The sequence below is a fragment of the Pangasianodon hypophthalmus genome, chromosome 22, assembly GCF_027358585.1.
Source record: "Pangasianodon hypophthalmus isolate fPanHyp1 chromosome 22, fPanHyp1.pri, whole genome shotgun sequence".
NCBI classification, from domain to species: domain Eukaryota; kingdom Metazoa; phylum Chordata; class Actinopteri; order Siluriformes; family Pangasiidae; genus Pangasianodon; species Pangasianodon hypophthalmus.
In genome coordinates this window covers 20,612,932-20,622,853 of record NC_069731.1, presented here as the reverse complement: position 1 = coordinate 20,622,853, position 9,922 = coordinate 20,612,932, and the positions used below count along the sequence as shown (strand labels likewise).

The 9,922-nt window shown below is 37.8% G+C and overlaps 1 protein-coding gene across 1 annotated transcript; it reads left to right on the top strand.

Moving 5' to 3' along the window:
* Positions 1-1,524: 1,524 nt before the first annotated feature.
* Positions 1,525-3,657, top strand: rpl22l1 (ribosomal protein L22-like 1). The gene is made up of 4 exons (XM_026938094.3): positions 1,525-1,593; positions 2,484-2,591; positions 2,851-2,972; positions 3,434-3,657. Exons 1-4 carry the CDS (start codon positions 1,585-1,587, stop codon positions 3,573-3,575), a joined length of 381 nt encoding a protein of 126 aa, XP_026793895.1. The 5' UTR covers positions 1,525-1,584; the 3' UTR covers positions 3,576-3,657.
* The last annotated feature ends 6,265 nt before the right edge of the window (positions 3,658-9,922 follow it).

Below are 9,922 nucleotides of genomic sequence, written 5' to 3'. Positions count from 1 at the left end.
CCTGGAGAATCTTCAGTACTCTGGTCAGGAAAGAGTTTAAGATGATGGGAAATTAAAAACTACTTAAAGAATATCTTTTAAAATTTAGAAAGATGCTGATTTCCCTGTTTTCTGACCTCAAGTACCTTCAGAGGAAAGTTAATCAGTCACCAAAGGAGCTCATGACAATTTAACTGAAAATATAAAGTATAAAATGGAGGAAAAATAAAAGTTGAATATTGTGAATATTTGTGGTTTCTTTACTGATTATAAGTTGATTTGTTGATTGGACTTTTACAGGATTGAGCTGAGTATAAAAACCTGCAGTAAGCACTTTATTCCTGTGTGTGTGTGTGTGTGTGTGTGTGTGTGTGTGTGTGTGTGTGTGTGTGTGTGTGTGTGTGTGTGTGTTCTCCACCCTGCTCTCACACACTGCTATAAGGATGAGTCATGATGCTGTAATGGCTCGGCCCCAGGCTTTGTGGACTTTACAGTTAGACATTTTCTGGTTTATATATAACACGGAATAAAGTCAGTTGGAGGAAACGTGAGTCATCTTTCAGACAGAAATTCACCTAAACATGAGCTGAGTTACTGCAGGAGCAGAGACACTGAGGGCGAGATGGAAAAAACTAGCAACAGAGTGCAATAGAAAGCAGTTTTAGTGTAATAGAATAAACAGAACAACACTGACTGTGTCGGATTAATATACAGATTAAATCATCTTTAATTGTAGAGTTTATAATCAGAAATGTCTCCATGCAGGTTCCTTTGTTTAAAGTCACTCTCTGTAATACTGCTGTGTTTAAGCCGCTCGCTAGGGGGCAGCAGTGAGGCAGCTTCAGCCCACTGACTGTAAGAACCTGAACCTACAGAGAAGATTCACAGCACAGAGCTGCTGAGTTCTGCACTCTGATTGGTCAGAAGGTGTTGATTAGTTTTCTATAACAGCAGCTCTGACCGTAGTGCAGGTTTATATTAATGCACTCGTTCTAATACATTATCGTTTCTATAGCAACGGCTCATTCACAGGGACGTGGAGTTGAAGTAAGGAGACGTTTATATGTAACATGTAAGGAAGGAGTCTCCAGTGTCAGCGCTTCGTAACAGTCAGAGGAAAAGCTGTAACTGTAAGTTTTCCGACATCTTCAGGACAGAGGAGTTTACGCGTGATGTTATTGGGTGATAACAGTAACTTTAATTTTTTTTACTTTCAGAAAAAGAGATTTTGCTCATTTTTAAATCTGAATATTTGAACACACACTATTCGATGTTTTATGAGGTTTTGTTGTGATATAATGATGAAAGCAGACGCACTAAATGTCTTAATTAGAATATATATATTTTTTATCTTCACCACTTTCTTCTAAACTTTTTGCACTTTATTGAATAAAGCAGGTGAGATGAAATAAACTACAGAAGCCGAGAACATTTAGGACACACGCAGAAAGAAACAGAAGTTAAATAATAAAATTAAGTTCAGTTGTAAATTAGTCCTACATTAGTATGGTTCATATAAATGGAATATTAATTCTGCTTCCTGTCTCTGTCAGCGAAAGCGCATGCGCATTGACGTCACTTCCTTTTTAACTCGCTCTGCTCAACATGGCGCCGGTACGTCTGAGCTCTGAAGCAGCTTTTCCCTAAAAACGTTTATTTAGTAATATTTTACTGGCGGTTTTGTAGTTACAGTAATCCTCTGTGTTCGATATTTGATAGTAAATATTTATTGAAAGTTATGAAAGCGATATCAGGAAGTGACGTTAGTTCATTTTGACACGTCGGTTTGAGATCAGAGCACGTGCAGATCTGATAATAATGTGTTATTAAGAGAAAAGAGTAAAATATTGTGGTTTAGTTTGATTTCTTTTCCTCCTGGTTCACATTTTTAGAATATGAGATTTATTTACACTGAAATCCCAAAAATATAAACTGCACATGAAATATCTTTACATAACAAAACCAAACATGTGTGCAGTGGTGTGTTAGTTTTCAGTTGTTCATGCATGTAAATAAATGTTAATAAAGTTTTATGGATTTTCAAGTCATTTCATGTTTTATGAGAAAAACTGGAGTAGCAGCTTTGAGATTCAGCGAGAGTTTAAAGGTTTCATTCTTGGTGTAATAAAGTTTCCTTAAATAACAAAATGGAGTAAAGAAGAAAACCTGAGCAGACACGAGCGCACAAATATCAGTGTAAACTGTCATGTAAATGTTAATAACTGTATAAACATCTATTAAGACATGAGTCCATATTATAAAATAATCATTTTGATTTATATTTATTTAAAGCATTACTTTTCAGACCCAGCTCAGCTTTACAGTTCAATCCTGAAGTGAAGTTTAACATGAAAGGGGAAAAAATGGATGATTTTTAAATGATTATTGGATTATATTCGTCTGGTTTTTCCTAGATGAAAAAAGACCGTCTAGAAATTTCAGAATTTCAGTGAAGTGTTCTTTTTTAAGCAAATAAGTTTGATTTCTTTGTACTGTTTTTGCAGAAGAGACAGCAGCCTGCAGGGAAGAAGAGCAGGAAAGGAGCTGCGTGGAAGTTCACGCTGGACTGCACGCACCCCGTGGAGGACGGCATCCTCGACTCGGCCAACTTTGTAAGAATGATCGTTGTCTGAGGGTTAAATATTAAAGCTTTTGAATATAATAGACACATCACTAATACTGCGTGATAACTAGGGTTCTCTTCCCTAGTTTAATAGCTAGGGTTCTCTTCCCTAGTTTAATAGCTAGGGTTCTCTTCCCTAGTTTAATAGCTAGGGTTCTCTTCCCTAGTTTAATAGCTAGGGTTCTCTTCCCTAGTTTAATAGCTAGGGTTCTCTTCCCTAGTGTGTCATGTTGTCGTGTCACTAACAGGAGACGTTCCTCAGAGAGAAGGTGAAGGTTAACGGTAAAACTGGAAACCTGGGTAGCGTGGTGCAGATCGCTCGGCAGAGGAACAAGATCAGCGTCTCATCAGAAAAACAGTTCTCCAAGAGGTGAGAGCTACGGAGAATCAGAGCAGTGCTGCTGTTAATTGCAAAAGTTTGTGCCCCCTTGATGGTTTTTTGAACCTAGCAACAAAAATAATGCAATTACAAGAAGTTGTGTGTTTGTGGAAAGAATCCATTAAAAGCAGAGTCTCGAGAAGCTGTTCAGAGGATGTAGAAGAGTTTAGACAGAGCTTAACATTAAGATCTTAACTATTTGGCAATTTCTGTTGTTTATGATGATAAAGGAACATTTCTGAAACCAAACACATCAAATGTGTAACTGTAAAGTTAGCTGTTGTCTATATTTTGTCATGGGGTGCACAAAGTTTTGCACTCAACCACCCATTTAAAAAAGAAAAAAATACAACAGTGCACGTTCCTGAAGATTCCTGAAGATGTAGATTTAGTGATTCATCGCGGAGTTTATAACTGAACCTGCCTGAATGTGAACTTCTTTTCTCCTTCAGGTATCTGAAATATCTCACGAAGAAATACCTGAAGAAGAATAACCTGCGAGACTGGCTGCGTGTGGTGGCGTCCGATAAAGAGACCTACGAGCTCAGATACTTCCAGATCAGCCAGGACGACGAGTCCGAGACGGACGAGTGAAGCGAGAGGAGGATGATCCTCATCTCATCCTTTATATCGAGTTCGATGATTATTTGTTAATAAATGGACGATTTACACTAAACCTGAATGTGCTGTATTTTTTTCCAATATAAAAAAAATCTACATTTTAGTTGAAATGAAGGTGATGAATGTTCATAGCAGGGTTGCCAGATCTGTGATTTGGACATTTGGATTAATTAAATTAAAGTTTTTTTTATATATATTCAAGCAAAACTGGAGTTTTTTTGTTTTAATGTGAACAGTAAACACATGTTCTCTTAAACGCGCGCGCGTGTGTGTGTAATGTGTAGTTATGATTAAACTTTAGTGAATTAACAAAAAATTAAAAATCAGTATTGCATATAGCATTTAAAATATATATATATATATATATATATATATATATATATATATATATATATATATATATATAATTTTAGGAATTTACTACGTAGTACGTTACTGAATTGGTTTTATGACTATAATCTTGTAATGAGAATTTTTTTGAGAAAGAAATTACATGATTTTAAGATTCGTTTATTAAAATAAACAAAGCTATTTTTTGTAAATATTAGAATACTTTTCATGATTTTAAGGTTTATATTCTTTTTTGTATTTAACTGTCTCTTTATTTTCTCCTTATTATATCATATCTGTTAATTCTGATTTTTTTCCCTAGAGATTCTGATGCAGCTCGAGTTTGAGACACGAAGCTGTTTAAATATTAGATAAAATTTATTTATCAATGCTGTAAAATGTTGCTCAGATGTCAAGAGCATCAACACACACTGTAAAAGATTTGGTTCCTTCATGTACAAGAAAGAAGAGGAAAAGTTCCTCATGGTTCCTGTTACAGTTTTTATTTCAGTCTGATTTTTTTATTAACGTTAGATTGCGAGTTATAGAGCATAAAAAGTTTAAAAGTTGTGCACTAATTTCCTTTGAGATAATTGAATGAAAGACTTTTTGATCTCTGATGCTCCTCATTGATCATCGTGAAGTATCTCATGGTGTGAAAGTGCTCAGTTAGGTGTTAACTTCTGAGAGGAACCTTTACACAGAGCTGTGGGTTCATTTGGTGTTTGATCATGTGGATCAGCTGATAGAGAGATAATCTCATCAGCGTCTCTCAGGAGTGAGAGGAACGGAGTGAGAGAGCTTTGGATGGAGGACGTCGCTATAAATACTTAGAGAAGTTCCCTTTTTTTTTTTTACATTTAACCAGGAACCACACAAGAGCTGGTCATGGAGGTCTCCACTGCAGACATATGGACAGGAACGAGAAGAAAACGAATCCGTGGACGCTTCCGTGCGACTCTTGCTGGACTTCTGGAGCTTGAAGTCTTAAGAGTGAGGCACAAAGAGATGGTGGAGGTGGCGCTGGAGAAACGAGAGAGTCCTGATCACTTAGATGATCTAATAACATTCCAACCAGGGCGATATCGGTATTGGGTGGAAGAGAGTTCTGTTAGGCTGAAACTCAGACGTAGTCTTTCACATGAGAACCTCACAGATGTTGGAAATCCCAGAACATTTCTGGACCTGAGAAGAACGGGTGTACGTCACTCATCTGAAGATCTACAAGATCTCCACTGCCATGAATGTGAAGACGGGAGGTCAAGGGTGAGCTCTGGATTCTGCGAGAGTCACGATGACGCCATGAGTTCTCTTTCCACCTCTTTGGCTTCGTTAAGTCACCAGAGCACTGACAGTTCAGCAGGTTATGGACGTGAACTTCAGACAAACTCCATGTGCAGGTCTCGTTTATTAAAAAACAAACAGGAACAAGTGAGGAAAGGTGACACCATGACTCCAGGCTTTTCACAAGTTGTGATTCCTGAAGCTGGATTCTTATCCGTGGTGGAGCTGTACCCTGATTCCCACTGGCCCGATATCTCCGACATCCTGCAGCCGCAAGTCGTCCTGGAACCGTCCTACAGATCTGATCTGAGAAGTCTCCAAGGCTCAGAAGTTTATTGCTATCCTAGTCCACTCCACGCTGTGGCCTTGCAGAGCCCGCTCTACGCTCCACAGAGCCCGGAGCACAAGAGGAAGAACGAGAGATGTTCTCCAGGAACTTTTATCTCCAAGACTAGCTCCTTGCTGAGATCAGATTTTATTCATGGACAGAGGACAGCTTTTGACTGTAGCCACTCCTGTCCAGATTCCTCCACTACCATGAAGTCGTTCATGTCCATAACTTCTTCTCCTGCTCGTTTAGAGAATCCCCGGTGCGAGGAGATCGTTTTGAAGCGAGCACGAGGTGAAATGTGGAACCGCACCATGGTAGAGTGTTCAGGAATCACCTCATGGTCGAGGAGAAGCTTGGCCTCACTCCATCGCACATGTTCAATGGGCAAAAGCGGAACATCTTCATTTTTCAAATCAGTGCTTTTCCAGAACAGAGCTACAGGATCACCAGAATCTGGACCTCCAAGATCTTCACAAGCTCCTAGTCCAGGATTCAGAGGACGACTCGGTACACACAAGAACCGACTTAGAAGACACACAGCTGCTTTGACCAACCTGAACATTTATACAGAAAGTAACGGGACTTTGTGTGTTAGAACCTCAGCTGAGACAAGCGTGCTTCATCACCAACGTTCCTGAGGTTTTCATGAGAGGAACCTCTGTCTTCTGTAGAACCAATGAGCCAATTACCTAAAAAAATAAAGAAGGACTGTTGATATTCTGTTCCAGGAAGTTTAACAGGTTCGAGAGTTCTGTGTGGAACCTGAAAGGGAAACTCTCTTTGATAGAGTTCTACAGATGGTTCCCTTTAAGGATTTCTCTACGCTTTAGAGTGTTGGATAGAACTTTATTCTCGTAAGCGTGTAGTTCTGGTTTGATTGCACTGTTTATACAGAACTCAGAGGTTAAATTGATGTTTCTGGAGCTTTAATTAAGGTTCCTCGAGGAGGATTTTGCCCCTGAGACGATCCAAAGAACCTTTAAAAGATCTTCCAGGATCCTACTGTAGAGTGTAGATTCTCCTGAACGCATTAGTGTCCTCTATTACATTTACATTTATAATTTGATATTACAGTGATGATGTTAAAGCTTTTTTTAAAAGTAATATTTGTCCATATTGCTGTTTAAAAGTCTTTAATAAACTCTAACAAGTGAAACATTTGAATGGCACCTGAGAATAAAATGAAATAAAATTAAATGAAAGTAAATCTTGTTATAAGTCAGACAGTTATTCTCATCATTTTCAGAATTAAATGCAGGTTTTTAATCATCTGAAGCGCAGCAGCTCTGGGATTTCAGAGCAGTGACAGAGGCTCATTAACACTCGCTGTGTTTCTCACTGTGTTTAAACGCAGCCACGTCGTTATCTCTGATTTAATCACTCAGGAGGAGACGGATTCACAAAACTCACCATAATTTATATTTAAAGAGCTGTTTTTTTCCCTGAGGTCCAAATCTACTGTATTCCAGAAGCATTAATGCCATCAGCAATATAATTAATCATACAAATAATAATCATATTATAAAAATCTAAATAAAATTAGAACTAATATGATCAGTGCCTGTGCATAACAAGCTGCTTAGATATAAAGAGAAAAACTATCTCTCATTATTATTATTATTATTATTATTATTATTATTATTATTATTATAATACTGTGTTTTGTAAAAGGCCTTCAGAATAAAACACACTGTTCATTTGAGTCATTTTAGTAATTTGTAAATGATATATATTTACAAAAATAACTCAGTTCAGCTTCCTCTGGGTTCTTCGGTTTGTCTTCGGTTTGTCTGAAGAGGGAAGGTTCTGTGTGGAACCGATCAGAGACTTCAGCAGAACTCCTTTAGAAACCTGTAGAGGTTCGGCTTTCTGAGGAAGAGTTGAAGTTGTGTAAAGAGATAATTATATGAAATAATTATTCAAGAATAAATTCAGATAAAAATAATTGATATGTAATGAAGTTATAATTAATTATAGGTATAATTATTTATTTAGTAAAATCTTCTTATTTTTAAACTGCCTGTGTGTAGGTAGGAGCTCCGCTGGATCCAGCAGATGTCACCAGAAATCCAAATTTCGAACAGTGATCTTCAGCATTACACAATATTTCATCTGAACTCAGTTTTTTTGGTGTTTTTTGAACTTACTCCAAGAAATAATCAGATTCCTGCTCTTTCTGCTCAGCTCATCACTGTCACTGTTTCTAATCCAAATACTTTTCACACCTAAAGTGTTTTTTTGTACAAACGTCTCCAATTTATCTTCATGAAAGTTTTTTTTTTCTTTAGAAGGAGCTTCAGGAGGAACGCAGAGCTTATGGAGGTGTTTTTGTTGGAGGAGATGTGAGATATTCCCATGTGTGATGATACCTGTGTTCCAGCTGCAGATAAAAAGACTTTTCTCAGAAATAAATGCTGGAATAAGAGGGAAAAGGTGCAGCCGGGATTTTATGAGTCTGACTTCAGTCCAGAAACCTGCTGCTGGTTCTGGGAGGTTAAAATCCTATTAGACTACAATCCAGACTCTTAGAGCACAGAGATAACGATGAGATCACTGACATGAGATAAGTGGTGGGTTTATTATTATTTATATTTTAAGACAAGACTTAATTTGAAATATTCTGATTTATGTCCTGGTGAATAAATGGTTAGGGATTTTTTTTCATTAGACATCCCATAATCCCAGTTAAACAATGCAATTAAATAAAATAATTATGATTAAGACAATAATTAATTAACTGCTGAAATGTGCAGATTATAATCCCTGATTTTTAAGATGTAATTCCTCGACATCGAAGCTTGCGCTGCTTGCTCGTGTTTTTTTTTTCTTTTTATAAGTTTATTTTGTTGAAATCTCTTATTGAATTAAAGTGAGCTCTCTGTTCATTATCTTTGAGTTCTGTATCTCATTTTATTTTGTTTTATTTTATTATTTTCTGTCCTGCACAGTTATGATCAAACAAAACTTCAAACAAAATGTGTCTGATTTTCAGAAAGGTTTCTTTTGATGGCTTTCCTTTAACATGGCTGTGTGCCTCTTTCTAAAACAGAGCTCTGTGTGTGTGTGTGTGTGTGTGTGTGTGTGCCAGGGATCAGAATGTTTTGTACCTTGGCTCAGTTTTTATAGCACACACTTAATCAAACCCCACTCCTGTCTGCACTGGACAGAACTTAGGCACGGAATCCAGAAGCTTCTGAAACACACACATGGTATCAGATGAAGAGTGGAATGTAAACATACAAATGCAAAAATCTTTTACACACCCTTCATTACAACAACACTCATCATTATCATCGTCGTCATTGTCTTCGTCACAGTGCTTTTGTGAAGCTCTTAGTGAGCTGCTGATGTAGTTAGAGCGTCACCATAGCAACAGTGAATCTAAAGCAGATGCCCGATGCAGATAGAGGAACCGAGCAGAACATCCTGGAATACTGCAGTCCGGCTCTCGCACTCTGACCCTCGCGATGTGTGTAGTCTTGTGTAGTGTTTAATATGATGTCATTTAGTGTCAGTTCTGTTGTCATTACAGTCACGCTGAAAATCACATGAAATCATGTTCCCTACATGTCAAAAATAAACACATGAAAAAATTACATGTGAAAATAAAACAAACATGAGAAGCATTTTTTTTAAACCAATTTATGCTCGGGCCTTTTAAACACTTTACATTATGTTACACAAATTTTCTAATCACATGTGGATAAGAGTAGATAAAGAACTGGAGTGTCCTGCACAGAGCCCTGACCTCAACCCCACTGAACACCTTTGGGATGAACTGGAACACTGACTGAACCCCAGACCTCCTCGACATCCCAACATCAGCGCCTGACCTCACTAATGCTCTTGTAGCTGAATGAACACAAATCCCCACAGCCACGCTCCAACATCTAGTGGAAAGCTTCCCAGAAGAGTGGAGCTCATTATAACAGCAAACACACGGGGAATAAATCTGGAATGAGACGTTCAACACGTACATATGGGTGTGATGGTCAGGGGTGCACATACTTTTGACTGTATAGTGTATGTGAAAGCAAACCTGCGATTATGAGCTCCGCTCTCAGACGAGCTCTGAATCGATCCTGTGTGAAAAGCTGAACTGAATTTAATTTAAGTACTTTTCCACACTAGATGAGTTTTAATTCTGCTATGTTTTTATTGTATAATGTTGAAGTGAGTGTTTGTACAGATCTGTAACTCTGCATTCATGTATAAAGGCTTTCAAATGTCTCTGTGTAAACAATCCGCTGGTATAATGGCACTTTTAATGGCTTTAATGGATATTCTGTTTGTTTCTATGCACACATTTCTTTTCCTGATGCCTCATTCAGGCAGCAGCTGCCCCACATACACACACACACACACACACACTTTG

Bases quoted from the DNA above. Each gene is read 5' to 3' on its own strand.
- rpl22l1 (XM_026938094.3), top strand. The intron at 2,592-2,850 runs GTAAGAATGATC...TGTCACTAACAG, and splicing joins TCCTCGACTCGGCCAACTTT to GAGACGTTCCTCAGAGAGAA. The intron at 2,973-3,433 runs GTGAGAGCTACG...TTTCTCCTTCAG, and splicing joins GAAAAACAGTTCTCCAAGAG to GTATCTGAAATATCTCACGA.